Raw genomic sequence first — 22,465 nt, forward strand, 5'->3', positions numbered from 1 at the left:
TTGCTAGTGGATATGTAAAATGATGGCCCAACAGCTTTGGAAAGCAGTATGACAAGTGCCTGAAAAAGTTAAACATTGGGGCGCCCGGGTGGCTCAGTTGGTCAAGCATTGGACACTTGATCTCAGCTCGGGTCTTGATGTCAGGGTCGTGAATTCAGTCCTTCATGCTGGGCATGGAGCCTACTTAAAACGACAACAGCAACAACAACAAAGTTAAACACGATCCAGAAATTCTCTGGGTGTATATACCCAAGAGAAATTGAAAACATAAGTTTACACACACACACAAAAAACCTGCCCATGAATGTTCACAGCAGCATTATTCATAGTAGCCAAAAAAGTGGAAGCAAGACATATGTGCATCAATGGTGAATGAATAAACAAAATGTGGTCTACTCACAAAATGAAATACTATTCAGCCACAAAAGGAAATGAATTACTGATGTGTGCTACAATGTGCATGAACCTTGGAAATACGCCAGGTGAAATAAGTCAGACACAAAGGGCCATATACTGTATGATTCTATTTACATGAAATGTCCAGAAGAGGAAAATCCATAGAGACAGAAAGTAGAATAAAGGTTGCCAGTAGATGAGGGAATGGGGAATGGGTACTATATAGTGGAAATTATACAGTGGGGATGGTTCCACAACTCCATAAATATACTAAACACCACTGGATGGAACATTTTGAAAGGGTGAATTTTATGGGATCAAATTACATTCTCAATCTTCAAAAGTTAATACATCAAGAAGACGGGATTAGATCTGTTATTTAAAGTTGTATGGGGCCTCTGAGTGGCTTAGTCATTTGAACGTCCAACTCTTGGTTTGGGCTCAGGTCATTATCTCACGGTTTGTGGGTTTGAGCCTCGCGTTGGGCTCTGCGCTGACAGGGTGGAGCCTGCTTGAAATTCTCTCTCTCCTCCCCCCTCTTTCCCTGTCCCTCCCCTACTTTCATGTGCGCACACTCTCTCTTTCTCTAGAAATAAGTGAACTTCAGAGGCACCTGGGTGGCTCAGTCGGTTGGGTGACCAACTCTTGATTTCAGCTCGTCATGATTTCATGGTTCATGAGTTTGAGCCCCACACTGGGCTCTGTGCTGACAGTGGGAACCTGCTTGGGATTCTCTCTCTCCCTCTCTCTCTCTCTCTCTGTCCCTCCCATGAGTGCTCCTTCTCTCTCTCAAAGTAAGTAAATAAACTTAAAAAAAAAAAAAACTTTATAAAGGGGTACTTGGGTGGCTCAGTCAGTTAAGCATCCGACTTCAGCTCAGGTCATGATCTCTCAGTTCAAGGGTTCAAGCCCCACGTCAGGCTCCGTGTTGACAGCTCACAGCCTGGAGCCTGCTTCGGATTCTGTGTCTCCCTCTCTCTCTGCCCCTCCCCTGCTTATACTTTGTCTCTCCCTCTCTCTCAAAAATAAACAAACATAAACATTTTTTTAAAAAATAGCGAAACTAACAAAAATAAAGAAAAGTGTGTATAAGCTAAATTCTTTCTCCTTCACACAGGGAGTCCATAGAGCTTTAAAAGCTATAAAGGATCATCTTTACAATTCAAGAGAGCCACCAGAAGAATTAAAAACTTCTTAAAAGTGGTTCTCTCCAGGGAATGGGAGTGCATAGAGATTTTCACTTCTTCATTTTATACCATGGTAACTGAATTAATTAACAAATGAAAAATAAAGGTGAGGATAAATTAACTGGTGGTTCTCCTTTAATTATTGTATGCAGAGCTTCCCTGAATTGTTGCCACAGACAGGTCATGGAAAACAGTTTTCTTGCACCTTCTCTGTCTTCCCCCATATACTTTTCATTCATTAGAATTCATTAGATTGGAATTAAAAAAAAATTCAAGTCTTGGCTTAGCCCCTGAAATCATCCATCTATTTGGGTAGTTACTTTACCACAAATACAAAACTGTGTCAAGTACAATCCTTTACCTAAACAACTGCCAAATCTCAATAAATTCCCCTTCCGGCTCGCAACGTTCGAGAAAACAAAGCAAATCGCGCAAAAACTAAAAATGACATAGTTTGGGTTCTCGGTGAGATTGCCGTTAAGGGGCTTTTATTGTTGTTTGTTCATATGGGAAGAACGATTTTTATTCCAGCCTTTAGGAAATCAGCATTGTCCTTCACATACTGGTATATTATTCGAACAAAACTGCTCTCCTTTGGCTAAAAAGCAACCAAATATCAAGAAGCAAGGGGCTTGCGGGGTAGCTCTTCGTTGGTACTGTCTGAGGCTTTGGAATCCCTCAGCTGAATTGCTGGGAGAGAGGAAAAGAGGTTACCCGGCAACCCACCAAATAGAGATATGTTTGAGGATCTCTGCTTCTGATCATTTTCCAGTAGCGCTGTACTGGATTCCAGTGGTCTAAACAGCGCTACAGAGGCGCCTGGGTGGCGCAGTCGGTTAAGCGTCCGACTTCAGCCAGGTCACGATCTCGCGGTCCGTGAGTTCGAGCCCCGCGTCGGGCTCTGGGCTGATGGCTCGGAGCCTGGAGCCTGTTTCCGATTCTGTGTCTCCCTCTCTCTCTGCCCCTCCCCCGTTCATGCTCTGTCTCTCTCTGTCCCCAAAAAAATAAATAAACGTTGAAAAAAAAATAAATTTAAAAAAATAAAAAAATAAAAAAAGTAAAGAGCGCTACATACCTGAAATGAAGAAAGCCCTCATCATCTGGCATAAATCTGAGGTGTACAGGGATCAATGGAGACGTTATTCACAGCCTTACGGTCAGATTCCCTTCAGTACTTTGTAGATTGGTTTTACAAGCTGAGCTACTTAGGGCCTCAGAAAGCAGGTCTTAAAATGTTGCCAAGTAACTGCCAAAATGATCTATTACTCGGGAAGTGATTGGAACAGAGTCCACAGGTACTGAAATATTTATGGAATTTTACCTACTATATTGTCTTGAAGGGCTGGCGATAAATTAATATACGTGTCCACACCGCATAATGCCACAGTGGGATCTTTTAAAGATCCGAAGTTGAATTGCTTTCAGATACGGTTTGGTTTGCTAATAATGTCCTGCCGTTTTTAAATGCCTTCACGTTTTAACTGGCCTTGGCACGCTAAAACTCATGCCCACTGAGTTCACTGACTCTGTCAGCCTGGTGTGACCTCTTTGCCTTCCCCGGCCCCGGCCCCCGCTGGACTCGATGCCCCAGTTGGCGGGTGGAGGGCTGGGAACAGGGACGAGGACATGGAAGCAGGGTGGATGGGTTGGTGAGTGAATAACACTTGGGTAACCTCTGGAGTCCACAGGGCCTTATAAAATCGCTGAGAGACCTTGAACGGTTGGATGGAGATGTGGTCAGGGGAGTAAGCTGGGGAAGTGGGTGGAAGAAGGAACTGTGGCACACCTCTCCTCCGTTTCCATCCTTGAGCAGCTGCACTGTGTATTCATAGCCTCCTTGGCCGGTATCTTTGGAGCCCAGAAAGGAAGATGGAAGCAGAGAAAGGAAAGGTGGTGTGATCGCAGCGCCCTCTGGTGGTCAAGAGGGGACTCGACATGTGGTATTCTTAGGTACAAATATTTTCATTGTCTAGTCTCCACCTCATCCCCCCCCCGCGTCCCCCCCGCACCCCCCTGATAGAATATAAACTCCACAAGGACAGGGATTTTTGTCTGTTTACTCATTGTTGTATATCCACCGTCTCGAATTGTGCCTGGTACCACAGTAGGTGTTGAATACATATTTATTGAATGAGTGGCTGACGGATTTCAAACCCGGCTCCGCCACTTTATTGATGTACGACCCTGAGCAGCTCTCTTAACTTCATAAATCCTCAGCTTCCTCACGGGTAAAATAGAGACGCTCACCCCCACCCCTCACGAGCACTGAGGGAAAGAGACCCACCTACCCGGGCTGAGCTATGGCGCTCAGGCAATGGGTGTTCCCGCCCACCCACCAGCCAGCGTTGATGGTGCATTATATGCTCACTGCAGCACCCGATTTGATGGGCACACTCGCCATGATGAGCATGGGTCTTACTGGGCATGGGCAGCTTGGGAGAAATCATCCAAACCCAATCCCAGGCTGGCCAGGCAAGAAGGAAGTGTACCTGATAGGGTGATATCAGGTGAGGTGTGAGATTTCTCTTCTCCCAATCCTGCCCCCCCCCCCCCGCTCCTTCCACCCCACCCCCCAACTCCCACAGCCACACCCAACTCTTCCTACTGCCACGAACCCATGGGGCTCCATCTGCCCTCTGAGCCTTTGCGCATGCTGTTCCCTCTGACCGCAGTCCCTTCTCTCCACCCACATTGCCACAACCCACATTCAGAGCTCTGAGGGGCTGCATCGGCCTCCTCCTGGGCTCCCTGCAGCCACTGCAGCCCCCTCGAACGCATCTTTGTGCCACGGACTCGGTCTAAACTGCAAATGTGCTTATCTCACTTTCCAGCTTCGGTCTGATTGTTCTCGGGACAGAGTCCAAGTCCTCTGACCTACCATCTCGTGGTCTGGACCCAGCCCAGCTCCTAGCCATCTCGCCTCTCTTGATCCCATCTTCAAATCTTCCACCAAACAATCCAAGTCATTTCCCACCTCTGAGCCTTTGCCCTTGCCCTCCCCTCTGCCTGGAAATCCACTCCCTGGCAAGGAAGGCATGTGTTGTTTTTGCCTGCTCAGGATCCATTTCCTTTTCCTCTGGTAATGGAATCCTCTCCCAGCTCTCCGATCTGGAGGTGCCTGTAGGGCTGACCCATTTCTGCCTTCAAGGCAGCCTGAGACTCAGCCTGGTAGATTTCTTTTTTCTGTCTTAATTGGGATTTGGTGGGTGCCGTTGGCCGCCGCCCACTCAGCTTTGTCTTATTCCAGCTTCTCCCAAGTATTTTATCAGCTTAGGTCCCGGAGGCTTTGAGTTTGAGATTCCTGGTACATTTCTCCCTTCTGCCTCTGTCAGGCACTGATTCCCTCCTGGACCCCAAGTGTTTTGCCTTCCCATTCCCAGCGCATCCAGGAATCCTGACTTCCTTATTTTGATACTCAGAAGTGCCCCCCCCATCCCCCCAGTTCTATCGGTGTTCAGTTATGCCTCTCCGGGTCTGGGGATCTGAGGCTCAGAGATCTAAATTCTTCCAGAGCCGGGAAGTCTGCCTAGCCGAGCACGACTGTTTTCCCTGGAGAAAGGACAGGAGGACCCAGGGGTGGAAGTGTGTATTAAAGAGAACAGGTGCGGCCCCAGGTGGCACGACTGGGCTGTGTCCTGTGAGAATGGTCCCTTCAGACCACGGCATCACCAAAGGCAGCAGCTTACCACTTCCGCCCGGCATCTTTGCTAGATTATTCTCCACTCTGTGCTCTCAGCCTGGCCACAGCAGGCACTCAGTGCATAATTAGTGTGTGAATGATGGTCTTGGCTTGTCTGGGGCTTTCACATCTGAGATGAGCTCATTGTTTTCTTGATCTGCTCCCTTCCCAGCAAGGGGTCTCCAGCACTGACAGGGGGGAGACCTCCCCCCTTGAGGTTACCTCCCTCAAGGCAGACTGGGATGCCCCAGGCTCTCCCTGGGGAAGGGGCTTTGTGGACAAGCTGTTTTTCTCTCCTCCTGGCAAAGGGCAGAGAAGACAGTGGGTTCTAGGAGGGAAGAGGTGGCTCCAGAAGGGAGCCCTTCTGGAAAGTCATCTCAGGAGCCGCTTTGCCCTGAGGGACCCCTCATGTCCTTTCCTGCCCGAAGGGTTAGAGAGAGGCGAGCTCCCCGGGCTTGAAGTGAGGGTACAGTAGCCAAACAAGTGAGTGATACCTCAGGTGTGTGAGTGTGTTTGGGAAGCTGGATTTAGATCCTCTGCTTAGACCCCTGAGTCTTGACTTAGCAGGAAAAGTTGATGTCTGAACATGGACTTCCACCTGCCCCATCCCTCCTCCCTCAGGTGACCTCTGCTCTGGCCCCAGCTGCCCACCTTCCTTTCCCAGCTGATGATAGCGCAATGGGACCAGAACCTAAAAGGCCCTCGGCACCCAATGGTGACGCACATCTAGGTTGGAAACCCTGGAAGTGAATGGTCAGGTTCTCACCTCCTCCAAGGAGGTGGTAACAGGAGTCAGAGGAGAGACGGAACACACTGAATACCCAGTACAACACGGGCATCGACCCAGTGGAATGTTCTAGCTGAATACCAGACCTGATGCCATATACCCTCAAATATAAACTGCCATTGACCTTAAAACACACACGCTATTACTGGAAAAGAGACTTGTCAATTACACTTCGACCAATGTTTTCTTATCATGTAGCAGTTCTTTCTGGTATTTGCTAAAAGAGCTGTCTGGGACTTATTTCAAACATAGATTGTTATCATGTTTTATCTACAAGCTGCATGCTAGGGCCATGATGCATGGCTATGTGATTACTGACGCCTGGCTGATGGTGACCACTAGACGCCATTGGTTAAAGACGCACTTTGACGTGGGAGAAGGTAGTATGTGAAAAAAGGCCTATCTCAGAATCGACGGACTATGGGAATTTCTAAGAGTTACTGAACACTTCTTATGTGTTAATTATCACCCAAAGAAATCCATAAGGTTGATCATTTATCAGACCCATTTTACAGATGAGCAGAGGTGAAATCAGCCCCTCCACCCCCACATAGGCAGAGCCAGACGTCAGCCCAGGCTAACGCCCCGAGAGTCCTGTACTGCAGACTCGAGGGGCCCAAGAAACTGTGATTCCCCTGCCAGGGGCGCCCTCTTTGGCTTTAGGTCCGGTAGGCGTGGCACACTGGAGTGGCGCCTTCCGCAAACAGCTTGAGGGAGAAATCCAGGGCCGGGGCAGCCTGGGTCAGCATCCCCAGGGAGATGATGTCAATGTGGGGCCCGCAGAACTGAGGCAGGTTGGCCAGGGTGATGCCCCCGCTGGCCTCCACGCCCACACTCGGGAAGCGGGCCTTCAGCGCAGCGGCCGTGACGTGCAGTTCCTGCGGGACACAAACACAAGCCCGGGGGGGGGGGGGGGGGGAGGTGAGAGCACGGGACGGCGGCCCCTTCCCGGGAAGCAGACCCCACCTTACCTCGGGCCTGAAGTTGTCCAGCAGGACGAGGTCTGCGCCTGCCTCGGCCGCCTCCACAGCCTCCCGCAGACTGCCCACCTCGACCTCCACCTTCAGGGCGAAGTCGGCCACCTGCCGGGCGCCTCGAACTGCCTGTCGGGCAGAGGGGGCAGAGGGGACGGGAGGGTGAGGGCGAGGACAGGGGCACTTGACACGGGGCACAGTGAGCTGGGCCTGGCGTTGGAAGGGCCCCGGGGGGATAACAAGCTTGGGTTTGGGTTCATGAGAACGTCTGGCATCAGGATGGCTTCTTTTACATGGGGGGAGGGGGGGGAGGGACCGCGTGAGGGGTCTAGCAGACCCCCCCAACCCCCCAGGGCGTGGTCGGGGAGTCTCAGGTAGAGGGGAAGGGCTGCGGCGGGGGAGGTGGGAGCGGGGCCGGGCAGGGGCCCGGCCGGACACGCACCTTTCCCACACCACCGGCTGCCAGGACGTGGTTGTCCTTCACCATCACCAGCCCTCCCAGGTCGTATCGGTGGGCGGCGGCCCCGCCCACCAGGAGCCCGTACTTCTCCACCAGCCGGAAGCCTGGCGTGGTCTTCCTCGTGCCCGCCACGTGCCCGGCCCAGCCGGCCCCCCGCGCGGCCTCCACTGCCGCGGCCGCGGCGCTGGCCACCCCGCTGCAGCGGGCCAGCGTGTTCAAGGCCACCCGCTCCCCCAGCAGCAGGCAGTGGGCGGGGCCCCGGACCTCGGCCACCTGGGCCACGGGCGCCAGCTTGGAGCCCTCGGGGAGGAGCCAGGAGACCTGGCAGTTGACTTGGGCGAAGATGGCATCGAAGAAAGGCCTCCCGGCCAGTACCCCGGCGGACTTGGCCCACAGCGCCGCCTGCGCGGGGGCTGCCCCCGTCACCAAGGCTGCGTGGTTGGGACCTGGGCAGTCCTCTCGGAGCCAGCTGTCTGCCAGGGCGGCCAGAGTGGCGGGGGGCAGCAGCAGCGCCAGGCCTGGGAAGGAAAGACAGAGAACAGGTTATGCTTTGGCCCCCTCGCCCGTAGTCAGGGGTGGTTGTCAAAACATGTAAGGACCAGTGGGGCGCCTGGCTGGCTCGGTCCAGGGAGCCTGTGGCTCTTGATCTCCCCGTTTCCAGTTGGAGCCCAGTGCTAGGTGTAGAGATTACTTAAAAATAAAACCTTAGGGGGGATAAGAACTTTTAACAACCAGCTACATTGGGGACTAGCCAATCAGGACGAAGACGTGGGGGTCCTGGAAGAGGGGTTTGTGGGCAGGACAAGGTTGTCCCATTAAGGAAATAAAAATACAGGGCACCTAGTTAAATTTCTGACAAACATCAAGTTTGCTTTTAAATTTTTTAATTTTTTTTACTTTTAATGTTTATTTATTTTTGAGAGAGAGAGACAGAGTGTGAGCGAGGTGGGGGGGGGGGGGGCACAGAATCCAAAGCAGGCTCCAGGCTCTGAGCTGTCAGTACAGAGCCTGATGCAGGGCTTGAACCCACGAACCGTGAGATCATGGCCTGAGCCAAAGTCGGACACTTAACTGACTGAGCCACCCAGGTGCCCCTGTTTTTAACTTTTTAAAAAAATTTTTGAGAGAAAAAGACAGAGTGAGCAGGGGAGGGGCAGAGAGAGGGGGAGTCGCGGAATCCAGAGCAGGCTCCAGGCTCTGAGCTGTCAGCAGAGAACCCCATTCAGGGCTCGAACCCACGAACCATGAGATCATGAACCTGAGCCCAAGTTGAGCACTTAACCAACTAAGCCACCCAGGTGCCCCCCTTTTTTTAGTATAAATATATCCTACGTGATATTTAGAACATACTTACACTTGAAATTTATCCGATTATCTGAAATTCAAGTTTAACTGAGTGGCCTGTATTTTATGTGTCAAACCTAGTGCTAGATCAACAGCTATTTATCAACTGGAAGAGAAGGCACCTAAAAGTCACCAGCAGCCTTTCCAATCTGCCTGGCATAGGAGGATTAGTTGTGAGTGGAAGCTTCCAGCAGAATGTGTGTGCTCCACAGCACCAAGGGTTTTCCAGCTGGAAGCTCGGCTTTTTACAGATGTGGAGACTGGGAAGAGGCAGGTCGGCTGAGGTCACACAGCAAATTGGTGGCAGGGTCAGACCAACCGGGCCCCTCTGCCTTTGCTCTCTTGCTTGTAGACTCCTCCCACGCCTGATGTTTCCACAAACTGTCCTCTCTCTAGAGATGGGGGCGGTACAAGGAGGAAGGTGCAGGGGAAAATTGCGTTTGAGCCCTTGCTCTATGAGGCACAGCTTCAGGAGTGTGGGTGAGTCCTTTCCCTGTAAAAAAAAGTTGCGGACAAGGTGGTAGTTCCCGCTAGCGTGTAGCCGCTAACGGGCCCCTCGTGTCTGTTGAAAGAGTGGGTGACCACAGAGGCCGAGCTCAGACACGGTGCGACATCGCCATCTGTCGGCCAGGAGGAGACCTGAAGCCTCCTGTGCTCGAGCCAAGGACAGAACTCGTGGCCCCTCTGGGGGAGGGGGGAGAAGGCTGGATAGCACGTTGCAGGGTTTTGTTTTGCTTCCTCATTTTGCTCCAAGTCAAAGACCAGGCATTCTGGTTTGCTCTACTCTCAGAATAAGGCCCTTCTTGCCCAGCCTTTCTCCCCCAACGCCAAGCACCCAATCTGCACGCCGCGCCCCCCACTCCCTACCCTCACTCTCAGTGATTGCACCTGGCCCTTCTGTCCCACACTCTGCCCCATGTGGCTTCCATTCCTCCCTCAGAACCGTCTGTGCCCTGGCGGGTGCTGGGAGCCAACAGTAAAACCGACAAAGACATGGTTCCCATCTCCACCATTCACCGTCCAGCCAGCGGACGTAGGGCATCCATACCAGATGCAGTGGTGTTTGCTTTTTAAAGTGAATCTGAATCCATCACCCGGTGAGTATATGGTAAACAAGCTGTGAGACTCCCCTGCAGGGTAATTCTCCTGGGCAACAAAGAAAGGAACCGAGCGCGCGCGCGCGCACACACACACACACACACACACACACGACAGGGACACGTTTCCAATGTATTCCAAGGAGTCAGATTCTAAAGGCTACATGGTATTTGAGTTCATCCACATGACATTCTGGAAAAGACAAAAACCACAGCAAGAGAACAGACTGGTGGTTTCCTGGGGCGGGGTGGGGGAGGGGCGGGCCACAAAGGAGCAGCCCCCTCCCCCCCCCCCCCCGCCCCGGGGAGGGGGGGTTGGATAGGACTGAACTATATTTTGTCTCTGATGGTGGCTGCACCACTGATGCGTTTGCCAAGACTCATAGAACTAAGCATAAAACAGGGTGAATTTTGCTCTCTGTAATGATAAATCATTAAACCTGACTTGAAGACAATAAAAAAGTACGTACTCTCCTGCTTAGATGCCCGCTTTCGTTGTGTCAGTTCCAGCTGACCCTTCTCTCCGTTGTTTTCATTGAGTCTTTTTTTTTAATGTTTATTTTTTATTTTTGACAGAGAGAGAGAGACAGAGCATGAGCAGGGGAGGGGTAGAGAGAGAGGGAGACACAGAATCCGAAACAGGCTCCAGGCTCCGAGCCATCAGCACAGAGCCCAATGCGGGGCTTGAACTCACAGACCTCGAGATCGTGACCTGAGCTGAAGTCGGACGCTTAACCAACTGAGCCACCCAGGCACCCCCGTTTTCATTTACTTTTTTGACAAGTCCTTATTGAACACCTGCTCTGCGCCAAGGAGTAATTTCTGGGTGACAGAATGGGCAGCTCTTCCTCTTAGCTTTTGGGCCTCAGCCTATGTTGTTCCAAGCCTGTGCCTCTGCCTGGAAGTCCCTTCCCTTCTTCCCCTCACCCCAAACTCCTCCTCCACCTCTACACCTCTTTCAGGTCTTCTCTGGGGCATCAGTTCCTCGGCAGGGGCGCTCGCACACCTCCTAAATCAGGCCACATGCGCAGTCGACTCCTTGTTCTTCATCCACGCTCTACTGTTGTCTCTCTAGGGACAAAAGTGCGTCCATCCAGAGAGTTCTCTGCTCTGTCTCAAGTGCCTAACACACCAAACCATACAAATGTGCCGCTTTTACAGGTCAAAGATGGTCACGTATTGGCGATTTCATGTTATTTAGCTTCACACTAGGTGTTCAATGATATTCATCCAAGTAGAGAGGCTGCCCAGTTCGAGGAACCAGAACCCAGACTGGGGCCATAAGGCCTGCGTTCCAGTACTGCCCCAGCCACCTCCAGCTGAGTTATCTTGGGCAAGTGACTGAACATCTCCAGGGCCCCAAGCTGCCTCCTTTGTGACAGGGATAACAAAAATAATCGCCTCACAGGGTTGTATGGAAATTAAGTGGGTTAGTATTTGCAAAGCCCTCGGGAACACTGTCTGGCACATAGCAGATGTGTTTGCCAAAGGGTGGCTGAACATTTACCAAGGGTCGTGGGAGCAAAGACGAAGAAATGACTAAGTGTCCAGGAGGAAGGGGGAGGTGGTTTTAGTGGCCTTGAAGGATGAGTAATGTTTTCCAGGCAGAGTTACGAGGTAGGGAGGGGGTGGGGAGACATTTCAGGCTGAAAAAGCAGGTGTTCAAGGGTCAAAAGTAAGAAAAGAGAGAAAGTTTGTAAGGGAGGACTTTGGGGAAGAAAAGGGATGGCCAGAGTGAAGAAGGACTGAATTATTTAGCTCAGCAATTTGGACAGAACTTAGGGGCCATCACGGAATTTTAAGCAAGAGAATTACTATTTTTTTTAAGGTTTCATTTTTAAGTAATCTCTACACCCATCATGGGGCCCGAACTCACAACCCTGAGATCAAGAGTCACATGCTTGAAGGGGCACCTGGGTGGCTCAGTGGGTTAAGTGTCTGACTTCAGCTCATGTCATGATCTCACTGTCCGTGAGTTCGAGCCCCTCGTTCTCTGCCCCTCCCCCACTCACACTCTGTCTCTCAAAAATGAATAAACATTAAAAAAAAATTAAGGACGGGCTAGGTGGCTCAGTCGGTTGAGCGTCTGAGCGGCTCAGGTCATGATCTCGCGGTTGACGAGTTCAAGCCCCACATCGGGCTCTGTGCTGACAGTTCAGAACCTGGAGCCTGCTTTGGATTCGATGTCTCCCTCTCTCTCTGCCCCTCCCCACTCATGCTCTGTCTCTGTCTCAAAAATAAATATAAACATTAAAAAAAAATTTTTTTTTAATTAGAGAGTCGCATGCTCTAGCAACTGAGCCAGACAGGTGCCCCAAGCAAGAAAATTATAGAATTATGATTTTGTTCTAGAAGAATAACTTCATCCACCAACTGGAGACCGGTTGGGAGGCAAAAGGAGGCTGAGGCGATTGGCCAGACAAAAAAAAGAGACGAAGCCCTGAACTTGGGCAGGAACCATAGGAATAGCAAACAGGGGCAAACGTGAAAGCTGTAGGCGCCACCGGAATTAGCAGCTCATGAGATGCAGAAGCCTTGGGTTTCTGCCGTGAGTAGCTGAAAACTGACATAAGAAGTTCAGGGTGGAGGATGGGGACAGCAGAAACCAGCAGCCCGCGTGCCCGCCGTGGGCACCGCACTTCTCTCAGGCTCTCTCCTCGGAAACCCACCACAGGGAATTATTACCATTTTACAAGTACAGACGCTGGATGTCAAGGAGCGTCCTGCGTCGTGCCCTGGTGCCACAGCGTATAAATAAGCAGCAGAGCTGGGGGGAAAGAGTGGCTTCGGCTTTGCAGATGTTAAGGTTGCGCTGCCAGCAGAAAAACGTGCGTGGCCGTGTCCTGATGGTGGGACCTGGAGTTCGGAGAGACACTGGGTGAGGAACGGGGATTTTGGAGCCACCAGCAGACATGGGTGATGACTAAGCATAGCAACGCGTAAGATCATCAGGTCAGGTAAGAAGAGGAGGGCTCTGGGAAGCACCAGTATTTAAAAAGAGAAGTGGCACCAGGAGGGAGTGGGCGTCTGGAGCCGAGGGTTTCAAGAAGTAGGATGTGAGCAGAAGCAAATAGAAGGAAGGCTGCAAATGGGCATAAGACTTAGCAGCTGGGAGGCCATTGCCAGAGCAGTCTTAGCACTGGGTAGTGGGGGCAGAAGCCACATGGTCATGGTCAAGGAGTACATGGGAGGAGAGGAAGTGGTGGCGGTGGGTGTGACCACTCTACTTGGCAGAAGCTGAGAGAGCAGGGGGCCCTGCTCCCCGGGGAGCTTTTCAGACAGTCTGCTGCTCAGCCCCAGCCCAGACCAACCGAATCAGAATCTTTCTGGGTGGGTCCCAGGCATCCAAGTTTTGGAAGAGCTTCCCCTGTGACTCAGATGCACATAAGGGCTAAGAACCCATGCTCCAAGGCACCTGGCTGGATTGGTCAGTAGAACAAGTGAGTCTGGATCTTAGGGTCATGAGTTCGAGCCCCATGTTGGATGTAGAGATTATTTAAAAAAAAAAAAAAAAGAGGAAAAAAAAGAACCTATGCTCACTTGTGCTCACACAAGTCCACACCTCCTGCCTTCATTTATATGAAATGTCCAGAAAATGCAAATCAAAGAGACAGACATCAGAATAGTGGTTGTCGGGGGTTGGGAATGAACTCTAAATGGCATAGGGTTGGAAGGATGGCAATGACCTGTGGGCACGGGTGCCTGGGTGGCTCAGTCAGTGAAGCATCTGACTCTTAAGCATCTGACTTGATCTCAGGGTCGTGAGTTCAAGCCCCACATTGGGCTCCGTGCTGGCTGGGGAGCCTACTTTAAAAAAAAAAAGGCAGGCACCACCTTGCACCCCAGTGAACTCTGGGCACTGAAAATCAGGAAGAAAGACAACTAGATACTGGGTGTTCCTGACAGGAGAGCACATCACCACCCAGCAATACTCTTGCCCAAATAGCCAACCCAGAGTAAGATCAGACTTCTAGATGCAACCACCAATTTACAAGAAAACCAGAGGACAAAGGAACATGTTAAACTCTACCATGGGAATACAGCCAGCAAAATTCAGACCATAGGAAACTCTACCAGAGGACAGTCTAATTTTTCCAACAAATACAGTGCAAGAAAAAGAAAAGGTTAAAAGAATCTTAAAACAGGGGTGCCTGGCTGGCTCAGTCAGTAGAGCATTGATCTCGGGGTCGTGAGTTTGAGTCTTATGTTGGGTGTAGAGATTACTTAAAACTAAAATCTGTAAGGGCACCTGTGTGGCTCAGTCGGTTAAGTGTCTGACTCTTGGTTTGGGCTCAGGTCATGATCTCATGATTTGTGGGATCGAGCCCCTGACAGCGTGGAGCCTGCTTGGGATTCTCTCTCTCCTCTCTCTCTCTCTGCCCCTCCCCCTGCTCACGTGCTGGCAAACAAAATTCTCTCTCAAAATAAACATTTTTAGGGGTGCCTGGGTGGTTCAGTCAGTTGAGCGTCTGACTTCAGCTCAGGTCATGATCTCACAGCTTGTGAGTTCGAGCCCCACGTCGGGCTCTGTGCTGACAGCTCAGAGCCTGGAGTCTGCTTCGGATTCTGTGTCTCCCTCTCTCTCTGCCCCTAACCCACTCACATTCTGTCTCTGTCTCTCTCAAAAATAAATAAACATTAAGAAAAATTTTAAAAAATAAACATTTTTAAAAACTAAAATAAAACGTAAAAAAAGTTGTTTAAAGAATCTTAAAACACATGCCAATCAATTGCAACATACGGATCTTATTTGGATCCTAATTCAAACAAAGTGAAACCAAATTAGAGCATTAATGAGACAACTGAAAATTTGGACACCAACTGGATGTTTGAAAACATTAAGGACTTTTTTTTTTTAAGTTTATTTGTTTTCAAAGAGACAGAGAGCACAAGCTGGGGAGAGGGGCAGGGAGAGAGGGACAGAGAATCCCAAGCGGGACTCGACCCCACAAACCATGAGATCATGGCCTGAGCTGAAATCAAGAGTCTGATGCTGAACCAACTGAGCCACCCAGGCGCCCCACATTAAGGATCTTTTTTTTTTAACTTTGTTTTAAAGAAAAGTTAGTTGTGATAATTGTATTGTGGTTGCAATAAAAAGAAACATCCTTATGTTTTCTTAGGAAATACACGGCGAGATGTTCATGTATGAAAAGACTGGAGAGCCGGCTTTATTTTAAGGTAATCCTGAAAGGTAGAAAGTAGAAATGGTGTGGCTAGAGCTGGGCTGGCCAAAAGCTGGTGGTTGTTGAGGCTTGCATGATGGGTACATGAGGGTTCATCATCTTTTTCTGTTTATTTTTGTTTGAAAAATCTTTCTAATGAAAAAAGGAAGGAAGGTAGGAAGGAAGGAAGGTAAGAAGGAAGGAAAAAAGAAAGAGAGAGAAAGAGGAAGAGAGGACCGTCATTTGACATAGGGTCAAGGAAAGTTGTGGGTTGTTTTGTTTTGTTTTGTTTTGAAGTGGGCTTCACGCCCAGCACAGACCCCAATGTCCGACTTGATTAAACTCACAAACGTGAGATCAGGACTTGAGCTTGATCGAGAGCTGGATGCTTAACCAACGGAGCCACCCAGGCGCCCCAAGGAAAGTTTTTTTAGGATGGGTAAGGCAGTCCTGCTCAACCTTGGCTGCACAATGGAATCATCTGGGGAGCTCTGCAAAATGCTGATGCCTTGGCTGCCCTCCCCCCACCCCAAGATTCTAACTGCAATGTGGTAACATAATTTCAATTTGTCGTAGAGCTGAGAGCTTCAGAAGTGCAGGAAAAGAATCATCTCTACCATGGGTCAGTGCCTACAGGCCTGGCACGTTGTCACAAATCCTACCCCCAGTTCCTCAAGCTCGAGCTCACTCATATTTACAGGTGGAGATCTGAGACCCAGAAATGTAGAGGAAACTACCTACAGAGCAGAGCCAGGAAGTGATAAGGCAGGACAATGACCAGGGTGGACCCAGGTCTCCCCTCTCCAGGCCGGGTGCTTTGGGACCCCCACGAAACCTCCACCAGCAGGGGTTATTCTCTCGGAGCCTTTGAGATCCATCGTTCGGCGTGCGAATCGCTGAGTGAGAATGTTACAGGCTCCGTGTTCCGTTTGTGAAAAATAAACAAATACCTCTGGTTTGCTTCAGCCTTCCCACCCCATGCATTTCCAACAAAAGGGATTCCTGAGGGAAGCAGCTGTTACTGAAAGGAACTTCAGAGAAGGGAGAGCTGTTTTGGCAACTGCCAGAGGAGACCTTGCCTAGAAACTGCCACCCAGAGGGCGGCTGTCACACCCTGTCCCGCCTTCTATCCTTGCGGTTGTCATATGTAAAAGTTCTCTCAAGGTGCCCAGACTTCAGAGATCATAGTTTTATCCTGTGGGATGTAACTTAGATCTCTTCATTGGCTGTCCAGAATTTCATTAAAATTGGCATCTCGGGGCACCTGGGTGGCTCAGTAGGTTAAGCGTCTGACTTTGGCTCAGGTCATGATCTCGTGGTTCCATGACTCCAAGTCCCACATCGGGCTCTCTGCTGTCAACGTGGAGGCTGCCTAGGATCCTGTCTCCTTTGCTCTGCCCTTCCCCCACTCAAGCATGGGCTCTCTCTCTCTCAAAAATAAGTAAACATTAAAAAATTAATGGGAATGCAAGCTGGTGCAGCCACTCTGGAAAACAGTATGGAGGTTCCTCAAAAAACTAAAAATAGAACTACCCTACGACCCAGCAATGGCACTACTAGGCATTTATCCAAGGGATACAGGTATGCTGTTTCAAAGGGGCACATGCACCCCCATGTTTATAGCAGCACCATCGACAACAGCCAAAGGATGGAAAGAGCCCAAATGGCCATCGATGGATGAATGGATAAAGACGATGTGGTATATATATACAACGGAGTATTACTCGGCAATCAAAGAGAATGAAATCTTGCCATTTGCAACTGATCTCACATGATCTCAGTGGATGGAACTGGAGGGTATTATGCTAAGTGAAATTAGTCAGAGAAAGACAAACATCATATGACTTCACTCATAGGAGGACTTTAAGAGACAAAACAGATGAACATAAGGGAAGGGAAACAAAAATAATATAAAAACAGGGAGGCGGACAGAACAGAAGAGACTCATAAATATGGAGAACAAACTGAGGGTTACTGGAGGGGTTGTGGGAGGGGGGATGGGCTAAATGGGGAAGGGGCACTAAGGAATCTACTCCTAAAACCATTGTTGCACTATATGCTAGCTAATCTGGGTGTAAATTTAAAATTAAAAATAAATACATAAGTACATAAATACATAAAATTTAAAAAAATTGGCATCCCTGTTCCTGAGGGGATGCAAAGCATCATGGCATATTTCTTGCCTGCACTTCCTTCCTCCCTCCCTCCCTTCCCACTTCCTTCCTTCCTTTTTCCCTCCCTTCCTTCCTTCCTTAAGTTTTATTTATCTAAGTGATCTCTACACCCAACATGGGGCTCGAACTCATGACAAGAGTCGTGTACTCTTCCGACTGAGCCAGCCAGGCATCCCTCTTGCACCTTTTTTCTTTACAAATCATGTAAAAAGATACAGATAAAGTGATGACCCTGGCAGAATATATGAAGATTTTCCCCCATGGGCACTTTTGCTGTTCTTGTCTGGACGGTGGACTGATTCTTACTGTGCTTCTGTGTGGCTCTAACTGGATGGTGGCTCCTGGCCGTGAGGGACGAGGCCAAAATGAGAACTTCCACACCTTCCTCTTTCCTTCGGTCGTTTAATTTGCTCCTGTGAACACACCCAAGATGAGTGTAACAAGTGTGTTCTTATTTTTGTGTGTGACAATGTGGACTGTGTCGGCAGCTATGGGGGTGGTATGTGTTCCACCTAAACCCAAGTCAGGGGACTCCTGGGTGGCTCAGTCGGTTAAGCGCCCAACTCTTGATTTCGGCTCAGGTCATGATCTCACGGTTCGTGGGTTCAAGCCCTGGGTCGGGCTCTGTGATGACAGCACGGAGCCTGCTTGACATTCTCTGTCTCTCCTTCTCTCTCTGCCCCTCCCCTACTCTGTCTCTCTCAAAATAAATAAATACTACAAAAAAAAAAAAGGATGGGGGTGCCTAGCTGGCTCAGTGGGTGAAGCACACAACTCTTGATCTCGAGGTTGTGAGTTTGAGCCCCATGTTGGGGGTAAAAATTACTTAAATAAAATAAAACAACACCTAACACTTTTACAGTCCTTCTGAAGCACTGTGCCAAGCATCTTACATGTATATATAGACATATTCAATCCTCACAACGACCCTTTGAGATAGGTCCCATTATTTCCTCCATTTTACAGTTGCGGAAACTGAGGCACTGAAGGGGCAAGTAGCACCCAAAGTTCACAGATTTCACACAGCTGGGAATGGGGAGTCAGGATCATAAACTCAAGCAGGATGGCTCCAGAGTCCCCTCACTTACCCCACCTCACCACACACTGCCATAATCTAGCACAAAATTATATTTTGAAATTGCCATATGTTTATCACGTCAACATTCAGAGCTCTGCAAACCACGCCCACGGTTCCAGGGCTCTTCCCTACTGACCTCGGAACACCGTGGATCAGGGCGTCAGAAACACCAGGGTGGGGGCGGGGGGGGGGGGGCGCCTGGGTGGCTCAGTCGGTTAAGTATCAACTCTTGGTTTCGGTTTAGGTCATGATCTCATGGTTCCTGAGATCAAGTCTCGAGTTCGATTCCAGGCTGACAGTGTGGCGCCTGCTTGGGATTCTCTCTTTCCTTCTCTCTCTCTCCCCATCCCCAATTCATGCGCGCGTGCATGCGTGCGTGCGTGCACGTGAGTGTGCTCTCTCTCTCTCTCTCTCTCTCTCTCTCTCTGTCTCTCAAAATAAAGTAACAAACAAAAAAGAAACACCTGGGTTGGAATCTTACTCCGCCACCTACACGCTGAGCGACCTGAGGCAATCTACTAACTTCTCTGAGGGTCAGTTTCATGCAGAAATCACAGGTTTTCCGGAGGCGAAGATCCGCCCACAAGAACATGCCCCTCGAAGGACCTCCTGCCCCCCGTCCCCGGAAGAGGAGGAGAGGAAGCCCAAGAAGCAGCGCCTGGCGCAGAGCCCCAGCTCCTACTTCACTGGCGTGAAGTGCCCAGGACGCTACAAAAAACCACCACCGTGTTCAGCCACGTGCAGACCGTGGTGCTGTCTGGGGGCTGCTCCACCGTCCTGTGCCAGCCGACAGAAGGACAAGCAAGGCTCACAGAAGGATGCTCCTTCAGATGGAAGCAGCACTAAAAGCCCTGAGTCAACATGAGTGGGGAACTATCCCAACAAACAGCTTTAGGATTAAAAAAAAAAAAAAAGGAAAGAAAGAAGAGAAAAGAGAAGAAATCACAGGGCTGCAGGGAGGAGGGGGTGAAGCAACTGAAAAAGAGTGCCTGAGCCGATGCCTGGCCAGATGGCTCTGAACCCATGTGTGTGACCCTGGCAGCTTCGTTCTTCCATCTATTTATTTGTTGATCCATTTGTCCAACGCCAGATGGAGACAGAGGCTGGTGAGCACAGCAGTTTCTAGATAAAGTTCTTTTCTTATCTCCTTCTCTCCCTAGAAAGAGAAATTACCTCCAAGTAGGGCCACATGGGACCGCCCACCGCACAAGTGGGAAACCAATCTACAGAATTTCAGAGTGACCCAAGAGTAGAGAGCTGAACCGCAGGAAGGGGCCAGACCGAGCAGGCCTTGAATGTCAGAAAAGAGTTCGGGTTTTGTTCAACGGGCAATGGGAAAAGCACTTAAAACTTTCGATCGGAAGTCACTTTGACGTTTAAATATTTACATTGTGCCTAGAGTTCTCGAAAGATGCAAGATGGGAGGCTGTTGCCACAGCCTGGGCAAGGAACATTGAGCCGGGATGTGTATGTGAGAAGTGTCTCCCCCAAGGCTGTAAGGAAAGAACACAGCACCAGCACCCTGCGCCCAGACTGGCCCGCTCTGGCCCGCCCTGCTCACACTTTGGCCGAGTCTGACTTCTCCATCTTTGCCCACCAGCCTGCCACCTGCTTCTGCCCCAACTCTGTCCTTGCCCTCCCTTTCCCCCATGTCCCCAGCTTTTGATTCACCCCTTTAATTTGCCTGCTCCCTCCTGGCTTAATTTCCACGGGACATTGATCCCTGCCAACCCTTCTGACTTAGCCCAGAGGTCCACCAACATCACCAGAGTGAAGGCACTGAAACAAAGGAAGCCTCCACCAGGCTCCTCCCCCAGAGGGAGGTGGGAACAGAAAAGGAAGAGGTTCAGGTGACACTCTGGTGAAGGCAAGTCATAGGACGCGGCAGCTGCCTGGATATTGGGGTGTGAGGGAGGATGGGCAAAAATGACCCTGAGGTCAAGTAGGAGGATGGTGAGGTAAGGACAGAAATGGAGCCGACGTGGGGCACCCGGGTGGCTCAGTCGGTTAAGCGTCCAACTTTGGCTCGGGTCACGATCTCGCGGTTTGTGAGTTTGAGCCCCGCGTTGGGTGCTGTGCTGACAGCTCAGAGTCTGGAGCCTGCTTCGGATTCTGTGTCTCCCTCTCTCTCTGCCCCTCCCCTGCTCATGCTCTGTCTCTCTCTGTCTCTCTCTCTCTGTCTCTCTCTCTCTGTCTCTCTCTGTCTCCCCAAAATAAATAAAAACATTTTAAAAAATTAAAAAAAGAAAGAAATGGAGCCGATGTCAGGGGAGGTCTTTGAGTCTGACACGCCAGGGGGATGTCCAGGTGCAAATGGACCCACAAGGCTTCCAAAGATGGGACCAGGATCTGGGAGGGCTCAGAGCTGGACAGACACACATGGGGAATCAACACCATCACCGGCATAACGACATCAAGTGATTTCTGTGTAGCTGGCACCATGAGTATTATCTCATTTAATCCGAACCACAACCCAAGCGAAGGCAGTGTTTTCACTTCATCAATGAGGAAACTGAGGCACAGTGAGTGGAAGCATCCCGGTTCTGTCCGAGGTCACACAGTTAGCATGTGGCAGGGATAGGACTTGAACCCAGGCTCTGACTCTGAGGTCATTTCTAAGCCAAAAGCTGGCTTGGACCCCAAAAGCTGGCTCCACAGCCAACCCAGAGGTGCCAGGTGTGTGGGGCCAGCAGATACCTCAGACCAGGGGAGGCAGGTCAGAGCCGGGGAGAAACAGCCCAGGGTGGGGAAAGAGAAAATGCAGAGAGCTCAGGAAGGGCCCTCCTGTCTTCCAGGCACTGGCCAGATACCTTCCAGGAGTCTGTCGTTTGTGAGCTGGGAGCTCTCATTGTCATTTTACAGATGCAAGGAAATGAGGATCTGAGAAGTCAGGTGACCTGCCCAATGTCACACAGCCTGTTCCTGGTGAAGCCCAGATTCAAACAGGAGCCTTTGGACTCCAGAGCCTGGCCCGTACCCTTGTGCACACGGCCTCCTTAGCGACGGCACCCCCACCCCAGGCAGTCACTGGGCTCCAGCCCCCTCCCCCACCCGGCTGCACAAAGGACCGGACTTTGCTCCCCTCCTCCCCCGCCAGCTATGTAGGGGCAAAGTCCAGAGCTGCTCGCGAAAGCGGCCTCCTCCAGACCACCCTGACCTTTCCTTTCCGGGGGCTCCGGCCCCTTTCTGCCCCTTTCTTCCCCAGAACTCGTTGGGGAACCATAGAAAGAGAAATGAAGGTAAGAAGTAGACTCCTCGAGACAGAAGGAGAGCTTGGGGTTCAGAGAGGTTGGGGGCAGAGAGTAGTGGGGAGGGAGGAGAATAGGGGGCAGGCGCAGTTGAAGGGGGAAAGAGACTGAGATGTGTTGGGATGGGGAGGGAGGCAGGATAGGGGACATGGTGAGACAGGGACGGGGAAGCCAGGCCTGGGAGCCTCCTCTACCTTCAGGGTCCATGACCGCTTGAAGCTGCAGGACCGGCGGCGTGCACTGCTCAGTTCCCCTTCTCCTCGGAGGCCGGAGGGGGTGGGACCGCCAGAGGAAGAAGGAAGGGGCTGGTCCAGCCAGCCCTTCCCAGATTCTCTGGGGCTCCCTCCCTCCTCCCCTCTGCCAGGACCCCTGGGGCGGTGCACACCTTCTCCTCCTTCCACTTTCTGCTGGACTGGAAGAGCTCTTGCCTAACTCAAGTCCTCACCCCGTTCCGTCCACACACCCAGCCTTCCCCAGGCCGTGAGGCTGCTGGTGACAGCTGGAAAGCTTCTTTGATGGGTGCCCTGGAAAAATCGCGGGCTTGGGTCCTAGGTTCAGATCCCAATTCCCCATTAGTTCTAAAATCTGATTTTCTGAATAAGTGTATTTCTCACTTGACCTATTTTTCCCCCCTGAGGCCAGACCCCCACTATATCCAACTTGGACTAGAATAACGCTCTCACCTTGGGCTGATCTCCCTTCAGGCCATCCTCCTGGATGCCCGGTTTACCCAAAAGACAGACCCAAGCTTGCCACAGGTGTACTTGAAATCGTCATTTTTTCATTCACGAGTTCATTTATCCCTCCATTCAGTAAACACATATCAGGTAGCTGCTGTGCGGGGGCCCTGGACCCCAGAATCACAAAGATGACGCG

At 50.7% G+C, this 22,465-nt stretch overlaps 1 protein-coding gene across 1 annotated transcript; it reads right to left on the minus strand.

Annotated features, from left to right (window-relative positions):
* Positions 1–6,531: 6,531 nt before the first annotated feature.
* Positions 6,532–21,936, minus strand: QPRT (quinolinate phosphoribosyltransferase). Its single transcript, XM_027051547.2, has 4 exons — positions 21,784–21,936; positions 7,466–8,001; positions 7,021–7,152; positions 6,532–6,927 (listed from the first exon to the last, which is right to left on the minus strand). The coding sequence occupies exons 1-4, from the start codon at positions 21,794–21,796 to the stop codon at positions 6,709–6,711; spliced, it is 900 nt and encodes a 299-aa protein (XP_026907348.1). The 5' UTR covers positions 21,797–21,936; the 3' UTR covers positions 6,532–6,708.
* Between the last annotated feature and the right edge of the window lie 529 nt (positions 21,937–22,465).

The sequence above is a fragment of the Acinonyx jubatus genome, chromosome E3 (genome assembly GCF_027475565.1).
Source record: "Acinonyx jubatus isolate Ajub_Pintada_27869175 chromosome E3, VMU_Ajub_asm_v1.0, whole genome shotgun sequence".
NCBI classification, from domain to species: Eukaryota; Metazoa; Chordata; class Mammalia; order Carnivora; family Felidae; genus Acinonyx; species Acinonyx jubatus.

Bases quoted from the DNA above. Each gene is read 5' to 3' on its own strand.
- QPRT (XM_027051547.2), bottom strand. The intron at 7,153-7,465 runs GTGCGTGTCCGG...TCTGCCCGACAG, and splicing joins CAGCCGGTGGTGTGGGAAAG to GCAGTTCGAGGCGCCCGGCA. The intron at 6,928-7,020 runs GTAAGGTGGGGT...TGTGTCCCGCAG, and splicing joins TGGACAACTTCAGGCCCGAG to GAACTGCACGTCACGGCCGC.